This window comes from Leptonychotes weddellii, chromosome 15 (assembly GCF_054177405.1).
Source record: "Leptonychotes weddellii isolate Sample4059 chromosome 15, ASM5417740v2, whole genome shotgun sequence".
NCBI classification, from domain to species: Eukaryota; Metazoa; Chordata; class Mammalia; order Carnivora; family Phocidae; genus Leptonychotes; species Leptonychotes weddellii.
This window is the reverse complement of record NC_138383.1, coordinates 2,288,498-2,305,990: the sequence shown is the minus strand read 5'-3', so window position 1 is coordinate 2,305,990 and position 17,493 is coordinate 2,288,498. Positions and strand designations below refer to the sequence as shown.

At 55.1% G+C, this 17,493-nt stretch overlaps 1 protein-coding gene across 4 annotated transcripts in view; it reads right to left on the bottom strand.

Annotated features, from left to right (window-relative positions):
• The window catches only part of TBC1D16 (TBC1 domain family member 16), a 75,153-nt gene extending 57,660 nt beyond the window's left edge, over positions 1–17,493 (bottom strand). For 2 of the 4 annotated variants that reach the window (XM_081804326.1, XM_081804328.1), the window contains exons 1-3: positions 17,419–17,493; positions 5,620–5,859; positions 2,367–2,958 (exon numbers count right to left, since the gene is read on the bottom strand). In XM_081804326.1, coding sequence (XP_081660452.1) covers positions 2,367–2,958; positions 5,620–5,797 — 770 coding nt within the window. In that variant the 5' untranslated portion in view covers positions 5,798–5,859; positions 17,419–17,493. Of the gene's footprint in view, positions 1–2,366; positions 2,959–5,619; positions 5,860–10,847; positions 11,110–17,418 lie in introns of those variants that run through there. The other 2 variants (XM_081804327.1, XM_081804329.1) reach the window with 2 other exon arrangements.

Here is a 17,493-nt window from a genome sequence, read left to right as displayed (position 1 = left end):
AGGCAGGGAGGGGTCCCGTCCGTTTCTGTCCTGTCGCAGCACAAAGCCCCAGCCTCGCCAGACTGCTCGGGCCAGAAGAAGCGCCACAGAACTGCAGGGATTCTGCAGTGGAGGCACCTCCCCGACCACACCACAGTCTTCTCTGCACACCCAGAGACCTATCCACCATCTGTGAAGCAGCTCTAAGCAAACAGATGACCCCAGACGAAACTGGGTGGGGCCGGGGTCTGGAAAGCAAACATACGGCTCCGGAAGCCTTACCCCCGAAAGGCCTCCTAACGTGGCCGCGGAACCCCGGCACCCGAGAGATGCCCCCCCACCTTCGCTCGGGAGTTGGCATGCGGTACAGAGTGGGGCTCTCGCATCCAACGGCAGTCGAATCGCCTGGAATATTAGCCAGCCATGAACAGGAGGCCCACATCAGCAACATCGTGCTCAAAGAAGCCAGACACAAAGACCACATGTGGCATGATTCCACTTACAGGAACCATCCACAACGGGCAAACCCACAGAGACAGAAGGTAGATTAGTGGTTGCCGGGGCTGGGGGAGGGCGAATGGGGAGTGGCGGTTTAGTGGGCGTGGGGCTTCTTTTTGGGGTGGGGAATAAGTTCAGGAACTAGACAGCGGTCACCACGGCACAACTGAATGTGCTAAAGGCCACGGAATTAGTACAATTTTAAATGGCTACAGTGGCAAATTTTGTGTTATGTGTACTTTACCACAATTGGAAAAACAAAACAATGTCCCTACTCTGGGGCCGCCCGTCTGTCTGGGAAGGGTTCTCAGCCTTGGCACTGAGACACGTGGGCAGGATCCTTTGTCATGGGGGGCGGTCCTGGGGATTGTGGGGTGTTCAGCAGCATCCCTGGCCTCTACCCACTAGCCAATCACATCCCCATCCTCGGTTGTGATCAAAATGTGTCCTGAGACTGCCACATGTCCCCTAGGGCAGAATCGGCCCCAGGTGAGAATCACCGCTCTAGAAGCATCTGGAATTGCCTGGGCATGAGAGTATAAAAGGTCCCCTGATTCTCGCAGGCAGCCAGGGTGGAGAACCAGCAAGGCAGGGGGTGCGGGGAAGGAAGCCGGCAGTGAATTCACTGGGTAACCCCATACAACAAATGTCACTGTCCTCATCTTATGAACGAGGAGATGGAGGTTCTAAGAAGACACAGCACTTTCCCAGGCTCATGCCAACCAGGTCTCCCGAATTCCCAAATCCAAGCTCCTTATGTGATCAGGGGCACTACAAGGCCCATTACAGCAGGCCCTGATTCTGATTCTGCCACTAAGACCGCAGCCATGAGGCCATAGGCCAGGCCCAGAACACCTGAGTCACAGTAAAGATGAGAGCTCGGGACCTCTCCCTCCACCTGGGCCCGGGGGTGCTGGGCCCCTGTCCCTCCTCTCCCTCCACCTGGGCCCGGGGGTGCTGGGCCCCTGTCCCTCCTCTCCCTCCACCTGGGCCTGGGGGTGCTGGGCCCCTGCAGGTCTCCCTGCGCTGGTCGGTGGCCCACCAGGGGGAGCTCTGACCAAGCCCTGTGGTGTTCCAGAAGCCAGGCTTGCGTTTCATTCCCAGCCTGCTTCCCTGGTGGGAAACACCACACAGCTCAGTGAACCTCACGGGGTACAGTGGACCGCTCCCCTTCATATGCGCGCTCCAATACCTGAGACGAGGTTATCAGTCCACTCTCAGGCTCTAATGGACCACATCTTGTTGAGGGGATAAAATCAGGAAAGAATCCATCTCAAATTCCTTCTCCTCTGCTCCCTTGCTTACGTCTGTCCTGTGTGACCTCATGTGCTCCGGGTCAGGGGCAGAGCCAGCTGGGCTCACTTCCAGCTCCGCTAGCATACTGGCTTTGTGACCTCCAGCAAGTTAAATAACCTCTCTGAGCCGTGCTTTCCCTTTCTATATATGAGGGTCATGTTAGGACCCGCCTCACAGGGTTTGGGGTGCTTGTGAGCATCAGCGAGCATGCCTGGGGTCTGTGGGATGGCCGACAATCTACTGTCCCCCCAGTGATAAGAACTGGGGCGCCAGGATTCCCAGGACCTGGCCCCGTGGGGTTTAGTCTGGGTTATGGGGCAGGTCAGATGGGTAGGGATGGCTTAACCTAAGTGAGGCCGCCAAGGGGACGGGAAGGGGAGAGAAGGTGGAACCCCCCACTGCGGGTCCTTCGCCATCGTCTTGGGCAGCATCAACGATGGGACGTGGGTGCCAAGGCCCTGGCTTGGGGAGAGCCGGACCCCGGCAGGGCGAGACGCAGGCCGTCCTCACCACTCGGGGAGCAGAGGCCTGACACACACAGTTGCCCCCCGCGAGGCCCAGGGCAGGCCTTGGGGCTCAGACGCAGCACTCACCCACTCTCGCTGTCCAGGAACACGGAGCTGCCGCTGTCCACAAGGGCGGCGCTGATGGGTGAGAGGCAGAATGGCGAAGAGAAGGCGTCGGAATCCGAGTCGAAGGAGCTGTCCCTGCTCACACCATCCGCCGACAGCTCGAGGGAGCCCTCCTCCTCTCCGGCCTCGGGCCGCGGCTCCCGCCCCTCCTCCGTCCCGTCCTGCGAACTGACCGCCGACAGGATCCCGGAGTCGCTGTGGGCTGGTGCTGGCGGGGCCATCCCCAAGCCCTGGGCCAGCTTCTCCCCGTCCTCGGAAGGGGGTGAAGGGCTGACGCGCACGGCGTCCTGGATGCTCTGCGCCACCACCAGGGTATCCTCGTCTCTGGGGGTCAGGGCGGGCCTGGGCTCCGTAGGGGAGGGCTGGTGGGGCGTCCCCAAGCTCTGGGCGCGCCGGCCCCGTGGGTGGGGTGCCTTGTGCACTGGGGAGCTCTCAGGGGTGATGTAGCGCAGCGCCTCCTCGTCCTGCTTCTGGATGCGAGAGTTGGGGACCCACGCGAGGATGAGGGTGCTCCCCAGCAGCTCATCCTTCTCCATGTACAAGCACAAGTAGCCTGGGAGGGTCAGGAGGACAGGCAGGTTAGGGACGGCGGTGCCTCCGTCTGGCTTCTGCTAGAGGCCACGCCCTGGTCGGTCAGGACGGGGGGCTGGGCAGGCGCCGGGCTTCAGACACAGCCTGGCCCCGAGACAGCACGGCCGGGGGGCGCCGTCAGGCTTGAGGTGAGTGAAAGCTGTGGGCACTTAGCAGATTCGGGGGCACCGGGCTCCCAGGCAGGGACCTGTCGCTGTCTTTCCACACACGGGGAGCCCTCCTCCAGCTCAGAGCCCCACCCCACACAGTCTGGCAGCCCCGGAGCTTTCCCGCCCGCAGCCAGCCTCCGGGTCTGGGTGAGCCCAGGGGCCCGTTTCACCACAGCTGGGAGCGATGGAGGCTGTGGGCATTATTTATGTTTCATACTAAATAAATCCAAAGACGGGCTTTTGGGTGTTTTCCGGTCAGTCGGGGTCTCAGTGTGTCTTCTTTAATGCAGCTTTCCGGAAGAAGGGGCCGTCCCCGATGTCAGGCACCAGACCGCGGACAGGGGCGGAGAACAGTGGGTCCCCGAGGAGGCAGCAGCCGCGGGTGGGCTCTCTGGGTCCCTGGACGCTCAGTCTGGGGGGAAGGCAGCACTTCCTGCCACTTCAGGATATCCTGATTTCTGGGCCAATCATGCCAGGTGCCCAGACCTCCTGGTCTCCGCTCTGAAAGCCCCTGGGGCTGGAGCTGGGCCCTCATATCCCTCGGGGCTCTGAGAACCTGCACCGGAGTCTCCTGAGCCTTGCTCCGTTTCCAGAAGAGGTGGGGACACTCAGTGATAACGGGAAGGTGCAGGGGAGGCCACGCGTTTCTATACCCTCAGATCCTGCGGCTCGGGGATTGGGAAGGGAGCCCAAGGCCTCTTCCCCCACCCCCCACCCAACCTTCCATCACAACAGCATCACCACGAAGCTCTCCCGAAGCTGTGCCGTTCTTTCTGATTTAGACCAGAAGGGCTAACACTCTCAGACCCTGCCCTAGAACCTCTGCCTCCTCCTTGAATCCTCAGAGTCGGCCCTGTGGTCAGGCATCCACGGCCATGTGCCTGCACCCCCTTCTAGAGCACACGCCGGGGACACAGGATCTTGGAATTCCCTGTCTACAGCCCAGAGTCAGCTTCTAGGGCCTGCTCCTGAGCTGTCTGTGGGGGCTGTGGACAGGCTGGGGTGCCCACACGTGGATGCCCGAGGTCCCTCATAGCACAGGAAAGAGCTGGGCTGGAGCTCAGCTCTCCTGCTTTGGAACCTGTAGGGGCCGATGATTCCAAACCTGCACCTGACCATCTGGGTGACTATAAAGATAGACTTATCGAGGTAGGAATAGTTCATTAACATAATTTAAACTTTTTGTATTTTAATTAATTTATTCAGTATTCTGTTGACACATAATTTGCGTACAGCAAAGCACTCAGGCCTGATTGTAATTTATAACTTTTAGATGTTCTGACATCTGGTGTGGGGCCTCTGACTGCGCTGGGTGGGCAAGTCCACAGGCCACAGCCAGGCTGCAGGTGCACGGCGGTGGGGGGGCCTGAGCATCCTCCAGCAGCCTGGGGAGGCTGCAGGAAGAACGAGGAGTGCCCACCCTTGCCCCACCTCCACCCCGGGCAAGCGTTGGGAGTGGCCCAGCCTCTCTGAGCACCAGCTTCCTCATCCAAAAAAGAGGCCTGCCTGCCTGGGGTTCCGGGCACGCTCATGAAGTTAACATACAAATAAAATAAAGCAATCCATGTATTTGTTGCAAGTCGTTTGCACAAACAACAAAGGACCACACAGGACTTGGGTATCACCGACCCATCATTTTGTCCCTTCCATGGGGGGCAGCGGGGCTGAGGGAAGTCAGTGCCCAGCTGCTATGACCAGATCTAACAGCCTTCGATCTGCCCCCAGCCCGAGGACAGCCACGGTCAGGTACCCGTCCTGGAAGAGAAGCGAATGCTTTGCTCCATGCTGTGACCCACTGCCCCGCCATGCACCGGGCAGCTGGCCACCGCCACGTCCTGAGCCCTGGAAAAATATGCAGTTTCTTTGTCTGTGATTTGGCACAAGATGGCAGAGCCGCTGACACCACAGGAAAAGTGTCCACCCCAGGCTCACAAAGGCCCCGGCGCTGGTGTGTCCGGGGCACGGCCCCAGGGGGATGAATTCGCAGTCCCTGCATTCCCTGCTGCAAACTCCAGCTGATGTTTTCTGCCCTAATTTCGGAACAGTGGGGTCCAAGGACAGGTGGAGACAGGGCCGGTGATTTCCATGGCCTGTCCCACAGTCCGCCTGGTTCTCATCACAGCCTTTGGGGCTGTGGGAAGGGAAGCAGCCACCTAGCTTGAGGGGTGGGCTCCTGCCACACGGGAGGGGGCCCTGGGTACTGGCCAGCGCCCACAGAGGAGGGCTGCCCGCTTCCCAGCCTGCAGGCTCCTTGCTCCCAGCAGTCTGGAGTGACCTAATGTCTTCTTCTGAGGCCGATTCCCCGTAAACTGTCCCGCCCCATGTGTATAAGTTAAAGGTCACCAACCCCTTCGAAGATGGGGAAATTAGGACAATTGGGCAAGTGACACGAAAGCTTTCCAAAGCTGGGGCTTCATTACTTTCGAAAGAAAAGCAAGCCCCTCCACCCAGGCCCTCCCACCTCCTGGGCTCACCTGGGTGGTGCTCCCCCAGCCCCTGCAGCCCCTCTGGTGGGTGCACGCAGACATTGTTCTTGGAGTAGATGATCTCCCCCTCCAGGACGGAGGGGGGCCCGCTACCACCGCCCGGGGTGAGGGTCAGGAGGTCCGAGGCTTTGGAGGAGGCCCGGCGAAGGAGACGGCCCAGAGACATTGCCGGGGGAGTGTTTCCATCCTCCGCACGCTTCGGCCCAGGCGGGGCTCGTCCAGATGTGGCTGGGGGAGAAAGACACAGAGGAGGCGCGTCAGGCCAAGGTCATGGGCTTGGGCCAGGTGTCCTTGGTGCTGCGTCCTGCCTCACACCAGTAAGCTCGAGTTGGATGGTGGTTCACTAACTACCGGGATGGATCCTGCTAGCACGAGGCCACGTGGCACCATGCACGTTTGGGGCCAGGTCGTTCTCAGTCCCTTCCCACTATGACAGCCAAAAATGTCTCCAGTTGTGGCAAACGTTCCCCGGGGGTGATCTCTTAAACTTCCAGACTTCTCTTTGCTCAGTTTTCACCCCTGTGTCTGTGCCCACAAGCCCTCCCTTCCTGAACGTCTCACCCCTCCACCGTGCTTCCCAGGGAGCATCCTTCTTCCTCCGGCCCGCCCTCCCCGGCCTCCTCCACCCCCAGGCCCGGCCTGAGGTCCCGACATGCGACAGGTCATCACAGTGGTGTCACAAGCAGTATGTGAAGCACCCGAGTTTGCCTACAACTCCTTCTTTAAAAAAATAAACGAGAGGGGGGCCTGGCCCGCTCAGTCGAAGGAGCGTGTGACTCTTGATTTCGGGGTCATGAGTTTGAGCCCCACGTGGGGTGTTGAGATTACTTAAATAAATAAAAACTTAAAAATAAATAAAAATAAAAAAAATAAACAAGAAACAAAAGGATTCGATCCAGTATCCATACATAACTCCTAGAGAGTCACCGACAAAAGGAGCAGAGCGGCAATTCACAGAAGAGTAAATGGAAGAGCTGATAAAAGGAAGAATTCTCAGTCTAAACGAAAGCCCAGCACCCAGCAGACGGGCCGAAAGCAATTTCTATTTCAGCCAAAAGCCCAACAACCAAAATCACTCGCTATGTGAACCAACCAGACGCTTCCCACTGGTCGAGCCCCGGAACACAGACCACCAAATTGAGCCGTGGAATGAGCCACGGGTGTGAACTCGCCCGTATAAATGAAGACATGCACGCAGAGCCAGGCTGCCCCCTGGCCAGAGATGGTGCATGTCCGAGGCTCAGACCACGCTGGGCAGGGTGCGGGCCAGACTCACGGGGTGGGGGCTGGGACGGGGGCATCTGCAGAGGGACTTCACCTTCCCCTCTTTGAAAGGAAAAAAATGAAGGTGAGAGCCAATACGATAAAAGCGTCGATGGATGGGCGCCTGGGTGGCTCAGTTGGTTAAGCGACTGCCTTCGGCTCAGGTCATGATCCTGGAGTCCCGGGATCGAGTCCCGCATCGGGCTCCCTCCTCGGCAGGGAGTCTGCTTCTCCCTCTGACCCTCCCCCCTCTCATGCTCTTTCTCTCTCATTCTCTCTCTCAAATAAATAAATGAAATCTTTAAAAAAAAAAATCGTCGATGGATGGATGAACTACACGTGGTCCATCCACACGGTGGAATATTATTCAGCCCTAAGAAGGAAGGACATCTGGCCACCTGCCACATGGATGGACCTGGAGGACACTGTGCTCAGTGAAATCAGCCACTCACAAAAAGACAGATAGTGTAGGATTCCACTTACATGAGGCCCCTGGAGTCATCAGATTCATAGAGAGAGAATGTAGGATGAGGGGGCACCAGGGGCTAGGGGAGGGATGGGGACGGGGAGTTAGTGTTTTGGGGGCCAGAGTTTCAGTTTGGGATGATGACAATGTTCTGGACATGGGTGGTGGTGATGGTCTCACAACAGTGTGAATGCACCTGATACCACTGACCTTGCACTTGGTTAAGATGGTACATTTTTATATCACGTCTATTTCACTACAATAAAATGATATTTTGAACCATCAACCGGGTATATTACATTGTTCTTTGAACCTTCTGCATTTTTGTACACTTCTCCTCAAATCCAGAGCTGGTTTGGGATATTCCCTAAGTGAGACTCTTTCTGCTCAAGGGTTTGCACGGGCTTGTGGGGCGGAGGGGCGGGTCTCAGGGTGCCCTTCGCTGTCTGAGACCATGGGGCTCCACGCCGGATCCTCAGCCCACCTGGCTCCCTGAGGACCCCTCCTGCGCCCCCAACTTTGTTCTTGGGTCTCCCCAAAAGGGTCCTAACTCTCCCAAGCACAAGATTCTTCTAACCGCCTCCTGAAAGTCACCCCTCCCTTGTCTGCATCTTTACCTAGACAGATCCATCACTCCCTTCTCCCGAATCACTGAGGTTCCCAATATCAGCATCGCCTTGAAAATCACAGTTCTGGGACCCTCACCCCCACGGCAGCGGGTCCCACAGTGTGAAAGTGGCTGCAGACAGTAACCAGTAGGTGTGTCTGCGACCCAGTGAGACTTGATTAACAGACGCTCTCTCCTGAATCTCACAAGTCTCCACGTGGCACAAAAAATTCTCCTTTCAATTTTTTTTCAACCATTTAAAAATATAAAATCCATCCTCAGCTCAAAGACTAGAAAACAAGCAGAAGGCTCGATGTAGCCCATGGGCTGCAGACAGCTGACCCCTGGCTCAGACCACTGTCTGGATACTCGGCCCCTCTCTACCCAAACAGCCTCTCCGGGAAGCCTTCCTGGCCTCTCCAGGTCAAGGGGGTGTCTACCCTTCGTCTCCCCCACTGGTTCTACTGTCTGAACTTCGAGGCGCGCCCCAGCACCTGCCAACCTCGGTATGAAATTCTTAAAAAAAATCACATGGCCCCTACGCATCATGTTGTCTGTCCAACTAATCGTCTAGAAAAACGATATTGCTATTCTAATGATGATTCTGTTGTCCAGAATATTTTTAGAATTCAAGAATCATTCCAGAATGACAAGGTCCCTTAATAAGCCGTACAAGAAAATGAGTCTCTTCTTTCTAGCCCAGCGCTGCCCGGTAGAAATGTAATTCGACCACATACACAATTTCAAATATCCCACTAGCCACATTATTTAACAGAAATGAGGAAGAATAATTTTGGGAATATACTCTGATTTCACTCGTTATTTCCCAAACAGTATCATTTCGGCATGTAATCAATATGAAAACAATTACTGATGAGCTGCTTTACATTCCCTCAGCCTCTGAAGTCTGGTGTCTGTTTTGCATTAAGTGCATCTCAGCTGGGACCAGCCACACTGCAAGGGCTCGTGGCCTCCGCGTGGGCGAGGCTGGAGCCCCACATCCTCCTGGGGCCCCTGACGGTATTCCTTCATTAATCCTTCTAACCGCCAGGCTGGGCTGCAAACAACTCTCAGCTGATTCTGAAAACCAAACCGTCCTTCAGTGAAGACGTTTGCCACCGTGGAGGATAATCAAAAGAATGTGCTGGAAGATTTGAAGGGGATCCCAAAATACAAGTGCTCACAATCCTGCCTTTTCCCACACACCCGACGTGGATCAGGTGCTCTGGGTCACTGAGGCTCTGGCAGATGCGTCCTCCTAAATGCGAGGTTTTACAAATGAGAAAACGGGGTCCGAGCATTCAGGTCACTCAGTGAACGGAAAAACTTGGCTCCTAAGACCTTTGTCCTCTGTGCTCAGAGTTTGGCTCCCACCCCAGCCCCGCCACCTGGGTGGGCAGGGGACAGTCCCCCCAGCTCCGGCCCCAGAGCGTCCTGCAGAAGACCGCGCCCTGGGGGTGTCTGTCAAACACCCCCCCAAAAAATTCACTCTCTTGAGACACTCCCCACTTATTCTCTAAATGCTTTTGTTCCTCTGTGAGCTGACTTCATTGAAATGAAACCTGGTTCCCAACCTCTGCTCTCTATCAAAAACTACATGCGGAGAGAGTCCTTGACCTATTTTTGAATGCTTTTTTTTTTTTTTTGTAAATTAGGCAACAAGCTCAGAGAAGCACAAAGAAGAACACAAGTTCCTTAAATTACAGGATCTGAAACCATTTGTGTGTTTTCTCCTATCTTCTGTGCCTATCTTATAAAAAGCAAAGACTCCCCACTGGGATGACCCCAGGTCTTGCTTTCAGTCATATCATGAGTGTGTTTTTCCACGTGTTAATGAGTCGAAGTGTGTGTCTTCCCCTTGCCCCCCAAATCGTATGTTGAAGCTCGAACCCCCAGCACCTCAGACTCTGGCTGTATTCAGAGACGCTCTCTGTACTTTCTGCTCTTTTTAATGTAAACCTATAACCCTCTAAAAAATAGAAATTAATTTTAAAAAAGAGGGTGGAGACGAGAGTGCGTGCACCCAAAGAACCCAGGCCAAGGCTGGGCTCCGGCGGAGGGAGGCAGGGGACAGGCAAGGAGCCAGCGGCAGGACGAGTGACAGCAGGGTGACAAAGGGAGCTCGGCTCTCCAGGCCGAGGGCCACGGCCAGCAGCGATGCTAGGACCTGGCAAGGGCTCACACCCTGACGGGGATCTTCCTAGTGTCCTTGAGTCCCAAGATGCATGACCTTGAATGCTTCTGGCTCACAACCCACAGAGCAGTTTACGCCCATGACCTTAGGGACCTGGTGTCCCATGGGGGTGGAAGGAGCAAAGATAACCACCCCTCCTGGTAGACCAGAAAGCTGTGCTCCAGAAAGTCTCCCCGGGTACAGAATTCTGAGGAAGGAGAACGCCAGGTCCCCTTTTGTGGGTCTGGGGTCTTTCTCTGGGTGGATGACTCACTCTCATTATACCTCGGACAGAGTTTGGGGAGATGGGCACAACCTTTAAATGCCATCAGCAGAGATCCTAAGACACACAAAATTAGCCAATGCTCAAAAGGGGGCTGAGAGGAGCCCGCAGCCAGGAACAGCTCCCTGACTTCCCCTGCCAAGGACTCGGAGTTAACTGAAATCAAAATAGCAGCCGAGATGCTCAGAGCACATTGTACCAATATTCCAGAGCCTCTCCCCAAATCCCGAGGGAGGAAGGTGAATAGGGAGGCACATCAAGGTAGATCCTTGATGACAATAAAAACGTCATTTTCCTCCGATGCATTCCCTTAATGTCTCTATTTTAAAACGGTTATGCCTGTTTCAGTCTTGTGGATTTGAGATTATAAGCTCCTGGGTCCAAGACACCTGTGAAAAGTCCCCTTAGTGACTGACGTGCCTACCAGAATGCCGCCTTCAGTAAAGTTCCACAGGCTTTGCTTTTGCTGACGGAAAGGACAGCAGTACCAGCCTGGCAGTCGGCACAAGGAGCCAGAGATGGGGGTGCTGCCAAGATCCAGAATGAGCATCAGCTTGGGTGCAAAAAAAAAAGTTATGATTTTAAAAGGTATAAAGTAAAAACAGCAGTGCCGGCTTCTAGCCATCTACTGAGCCACGATCCCAAGCCGAGCTCTGAGCCGCTCTGAGCCGTTGCGACCACTAGGTTGGGCCAGACTTTTGCACACAATAGGCTATTGTGTCATTCGAAAGGACAGAACCACTTGGCCTCCCCTCAAAACACACACATGCTCATAACATGGAGCTCCCTCTGCAGAAGGCCCGCCCTCCTCCCCGTGGCTCGTCTTCCAACACCGCCGAGAACTGTGGGTTCTCAACCACCTGCAGGGGAAGAGAAACTGGGGACACAGGAGAGGGGTCTGGGGGTGGCTGCCGGGGGAAGGGGGGCAGGTCTTTATTTCACAGCCCTGTTTGGAACTGGCCCTGCTGCTGGGTCGTGGCCAGGGGGCAGCGGCTGGCCTCCACCGACCGAGCTCGCTCCTGGACGCCCCCGGGAGCACCTGCCACTGGCCCAGGGCCCGAGGCAGCCGAGGCCTCGTAGCTCAGCGTGGCTGGTGCGGGGCTCTCCTCTAATATTTACAGGGCGAAGCAGAGACACCCATTACCCAAAATTCATTCCCCAGGAGTTGGTGATTTATACCTGAGGAAAAGTCCTGGGCAGAGACAGAGCCTAAGTCACTGAAAAGCCAGAAAGGAGCATAACACGGATTAAGAAATGACATCCTTTAGGAAAGACATAAGTCGCCCCCCATGCTTCCTTCAGAAAGCACCTCTGTCCCCTACACGTTGGTTTCCCGTGGCTGTTTTACCAAGTCACCATGTATCTCACAGCTGAAAACAACACAAATAAATCAGCTCACAGTTCTGAAGGCCAGGAGTCCGACCCGGGGCTCAACTGGCTCAAACCAAGGTGTGGGCAGGGCTGCGTTCCTTCTGCCTCCTCCGGGGAGAAAACGTTTCCCTGCCTTTTCCGGCCTCTAGAATCCCCCCGCAGCCCTTGGCTCGTGGCCCTTCCTCCACCCTCAAAGCCGCCGGTGGCCATCCAGGTCCTCCCCCCATCACAAGGCTCCGTCACTGACTCTCTGCCCCCCTCTTCTGCTTTTAAGGACCCTGGGATGATGCTGGTTCCACTGGATAATCCAGGACAATATCTCTATCTCTAGGGCGGCTGATGAGCAAACTTAACGCCACATAACCTAACCAAGTCCCATGTTCCCAGGATTCGGACGTGGACAGCTTCGGGGACCATTCTGCTGCTGACCACACCATGGCAAAGACACCGGAAAGGACGAATTTCTAACTCACCCACTGACTGTCAAATTCCCATGCAGAGCGACCACCTTTTAGGCAATATGATGGGGACCCAGGCCTAGAGCCAGGAGAGAGGAGAACATGCACCCCCGTGGCCCCCTGGGAGCAGCAAGATGGGTCAGGGGAAAGTGCACACTCACACCAGGGCCTGCCCTTGGCAGCTTCCTCCGCCCGCAGCCTTGGTTTCCTGTCCTGGTATAAAGGGCCCCATGAATTGCCAAACAGAAAAATAGGAGCAAAGGTACAAAGTTCTCTTCCAGAACCTTCCTAGGAAGACCAAAGAAATCGGGCAGCCTGGAGCCACTCTAAGAGGCAGGAGCTTGACTTCTCCTATTGGATGCTCTGGGCCGTGCACCTGCCTTGGGCCCACCTGGCTCAGGTGCTGGGATGCAGCTGTCGGCAGGGCAAACGCGGTCCTGGTGCCTCCCGGGGCTGCCGGTGCCCGCGGACGGGAGACTCCAGCCCGCACCCATCCTGACGGCTGCTCACTGCAGCGGGGAGAGGCAGGTAGGGAGCAGAGGGCCACTGGACACGTTAGGGAACGTGTGGTGGGATGAAGCCCACAGGTGATTACCCCCCTGGTGTCGTCACTGGCAGACTGCTCAGGAGCAATAAGCCCTGGGCTCCGGTCACCCCCCATGTGGCTGGCAGGAACTGGTTCCTCTGCTTTGCTCTCAAAGCCAGATCAACACAGAGCGGCGAACAGGCGATGCTATTTAAACAGGAGCCAGGCACATGAAAACAAGGATCATTCCTCCCACACAACATCTGCTGCTAACACCCCTCAGAGGAGACCCCAGCTCTCTCTACCTTCCCAGAACCAGGCATGTGCACCATGGTCCTTCCGGGAAGCCCCGACTTTGCTGTTCAAAGGGTGATCTAAACCCTGCGGGTAGACTGGTTCAGGAACCCAATCCCTGGGGCACACGATTTGGGGAAGTTGGGTCTTCCAAGTCTCATCATGCAGACAAGACACCTGTGGGCTGACACGACCCGTCCTCTCTGCGTTGCTTCCCTTCACGTTATGGGATCACTGTAGAAGAGAGAGGTCTTCCTGGCATATACATCACATTCAGGATGCCCATGGAGAAGACTGTCACCCAAAAACAGGGTTGCTGTGGGCAGGGCCTCTGCATACAAGTGAGGACAAGACGATCAACTTGTATTTAAGATGAAGGAACAAAGTGTAGGGCATAAGCCCAGTGCTGGAGGCTTGGACCAATCGCCATCCGGGAAAGGACCTTTGAGAGGCCATAAGGACAGGACAGTCACAGGAAGGTGAGGGGGGGGCTGGTGGCCAGCTTCACTGTGACTTCCCTCTTTCAGCTGTCTAGTTGCCACTTTGATTATCACCTACTCCCTGGAAAACCCCAAGGCCTCTGCCTCTCAAGCAGGAGACCATCTGCTCTTTGTGCCCCCTTGACAGTAAATACCAAAACACTATTTTCTCCCCAAAGAGCCAAGGAAGTAGGGCCTGGGAGATGAAAATGACCTTAGAGATGAGCTAGGAATGAGGAACAAGGAAGGACTGGACCCAAAAAGCAAGGAAAGGTACAAATCCAGCCAGGAAGCCACCAACCGACCCAACAGTGGGTTAGGTGCACCTGATGTCTATATTGTTCCTGTAAACTCTAATACAGAGAGCTGAGGTTCTCTGTCTGTGCTAAAGGAGAGGCTAAGGCACCACAAAACAAAAAGCCAATGGGGGGTCGGGGGTGGGGGATATATTGACAATATCCCTGAAAAACAACACAGTTGATCTTGCTCCGGGGGAAAGCTTTTTAGTTACAGAAACTGAAAAGTGAAAGAGTGTGAAATATCTGTTAAGAATGCCCTTTGCCCCAATTTCAGAAAGACAAAGAGTGTAATGGCCAGTTTGTCAGACTATTGAATTCAGGGTCACTCATCGCGGAAAACCGGCACAAAAACCAAAGTATACAAGCTAGTGCAGACTCGGGCTGCACCCCTATTATGGTGGTTTCTACAGTGGCCAATCCAGAAAGAGCATGGAAAAGACCCTGCCACACCTGTGTACCTGCAGGCAGGTGGGTCCTTATGGCCGGCTTGTCACATACATCAACTTTAAACACCTGGACAGACTGGCCGCCCAAGGCTCAGCAAGAGAAGGGCATGCCATCCCGGCTGGATAACGGCTTTGGGAGCACCACGCTTTGTCTTCAAGTGGCCAGATCTTGCTCCTCCCTGAGGATGGCTATATTAGTTCCGAAGACACAGTAAAAGACATGCTTCAGATAGGATATCACTAGACAGCTCATCAAAATAGATTTATTAGAGATGCAAGACCCAGTGCCGAAGGACGCACAGGTGGTCAACAGCAAAAAACACCACTACTGGGCGCCTGGGTGGCTCAGTGGTTAAGCGTCTGCCTTCGGCTCAGGTCATGATCCCAGAGTCCTGGGATCGAGCCCTGCATCGGGCTCCCTACTGAGCAGGGAGCCTGCTTCTCCCTCTGCCTCTCTCTCTCTGTCTCTCATGAATAAATAAATAAAAACGTTTAAAAAAAAACACAAAACACCACTGAAGTGAAAGGAAAAAGATCTCCTAGACTATTTCTCTGAATTTGGGGGGTGGGGAGACTGCAGACTTGCACTTCCTTTCTGTGCACGGGGCTCATCAACGTTCATCAGTATTGTACAAACATAACAGAATGAGGTGCAATACAATGTACATCAGTAAAACCCACTGGGCCGCAGCTGCTACAGTTGTTTTGCTGTGGAGCCGCAAGTCCATCCGTCCTCCCCACGCTGCCCTCCTCACGCTGCCCCACGGTATGAAACGACCTGGCTAATCTTACATGAGAGAAGATTCAGGCCTGTGGAAAATTTGGGGTCCCTCGGCTGGGGAGGAGGGGGCATTGGCCAAACCTCTACTTGAGACCTGTGTTCCAGACAACCTGGTCACCCTGGTCCCGGCAACAGCCTGCAGGGACCCAGCACCCCGCAAAGTTACAAGGCGGAGAGCATCCCTATCCCTAAACGGTGAATTCCACTTCTGCACAGAGCAGCTTGCCGCCTGACGGACCACACATACAAGGAATTAGGAAATAAAATCAAAATGTTTTTACCAATTTGCTAACTGTGAACAATCCAAATGATGGTCATTAATAAATTTTTTTTTTCATTTTAACGCTTGGTATGTGCCAGGCACTAGGTGCTTCGGGCGACCGTTGCCTCTGAGGTAGGTAGAACAATCCTCACTATACAGACGGAGAAGCTAAGGCACCCAGGAATGAAATCGGTGCTGTGTACCAGGGCTGGTATTTGAACCCGGCAGTTTACTCTGGGGGCCACGTTTTAACCACTGCACAGAGCCACCCCAAATCAGGGCAGAGAGACGGGGGCAAGCAGGTAGGCTCCAGAAACCCAATGGCCGTCTTGTCAAACGCTTTTATACGAGGCCCGAGAGGCTCCTTCTGGACGAAAGAGAACTGATATTAGCAGCTGGTGAGTGATATGGGATTAGTCCCCACTCTCTTGCTTTTTTATGAATCATCAGCCGGAATGAACCGTGTTCTCTGGTCTGCAAAAAGAGGGTCAGGAAGACTGTGTGCACGCGAATGGCAGGCCCCCCCTTACCAGGAAGGAGGCAGTGCACACAGCCGTTTCTGGGGCTGGAGCATCCTGGGCCTGAGGACGTGTGAACTTGGTTCTGTCCTAGGTGCATGAGCTTGGGGAATTTACTTCTCTAAGGCTCAGGGTTCCCATCTGTAAAATGGGGATAACCTCAGTCCTGACTTTATGGGCTTGTTTTTGGGGTTAAGTGAATTCATGCACAATAATCAGAAAGTATGTACACAACAACCATCATCGCTGGAGGATTTTAAAATTCCACTGATAAGAACTTTCTTTAGCCATATTCTGAGATTCTGCTCACCATCAACACTCCACAAGCCAACAAGTGCCACAGAAAACATAATAACCGCAGTCAGCATCCACGTGCCTCCCAGTACCAACAATGGGCAGCTTACACGAATTCCCCAGTTACTACTACAAGGCAACCCCTACTTCAATAATCCTGTCTTTGCAAACGTTTTCGTGGTTCTTCAAAGCCTTCAGCAGTCACTAATCCATTAATATTTCTACCAAGGAATTTCTAAATCTAACAACACAGATTTCTAAAAGTTCTCTAATCAATCGATGGCAGATTGGGAACAGATTTCTGGGATCTGGCCTTCTGCAGCCACCCTTTGATAATAGGCTTCCCCACATGGCCATTTTTGAGAACCATGTCTCGCTTCCTTCCAGATACAAGAACTGGGGCCTTCCCGTGGTAAAGAAAGATCGGTAAAACCAGAGGGGGATGGGGGGAGACCAGCCCAGCTTCTCCTAGGAACTTGGTGGGCAGGAAAACAAACTTCGGAGTGGTGAGCGAGAACATATTATGTTATTTTCCATCTCCGAAGAGAATCTGAACTAGACTGTGGCCAACATATGACACCAACTTCCGAGTGTGGGAATAACAGGATTTCAAGATTCACCGGCTTCTGGCCAGGTCCCTGAGGTTATATTTAGCAATCTTAAATTGCCTATTTTTTTTCTTTCTCCTTTTTTCTACTCTTTCCTTCTTTCTTTCTTCTTTTAAGTAAAGAACAAGGGGGAACAGCCCGGCCTAAAGGAAGTGAGTTTCCTGACATGCGGTTCTTTACAGCCAGATCACCGACCCTAAGGCCCAGCAATGCTGAGAGCGCGCGCGCTGCTGAGCCGGGAAGCACACTTCGGGGGGCTGTGTCTGCAAACGGCGGCCCCCTGCAAGTTCTCCTTCGCGTGCTCTGACGATCCAGCCAGACAAAGACCGCAAGTTCTCCGGTCCACGGCTCCACACACGCGGGGAGGGAGTCTCCCCGAATTAGGTCCACTCCCGGCCCGGGGCGCCCGCACCCGCCGCGGAGGGGGTCCCCGGGGGGCTTCTGCGTGATCCCGCGCGCTCCCACGCCGCCCCGCTCCTGCCCCGGCCCCGCGCCTCCTGGGGCTGCGGCCGGACCCCGGCCCCTCCCGGGCCCCGCCGCTGCAGGCCCAGCGCCCAGTGCGCGCCCCCACCCCGTCCCCGCTGAGGGGGCGCCGCCCGCTCCCCCGGGGACCCCTTGGACCCCGCCCCCGCGGCCCCCGCCCGGACCCCGATACCCACCCGGGTCCCGCAGCGGGGGCCGGATTCGCGCCGGCTCCCGGAGCCGCCGCCGCCGCCGCCGCCGCCGCCGCCGCC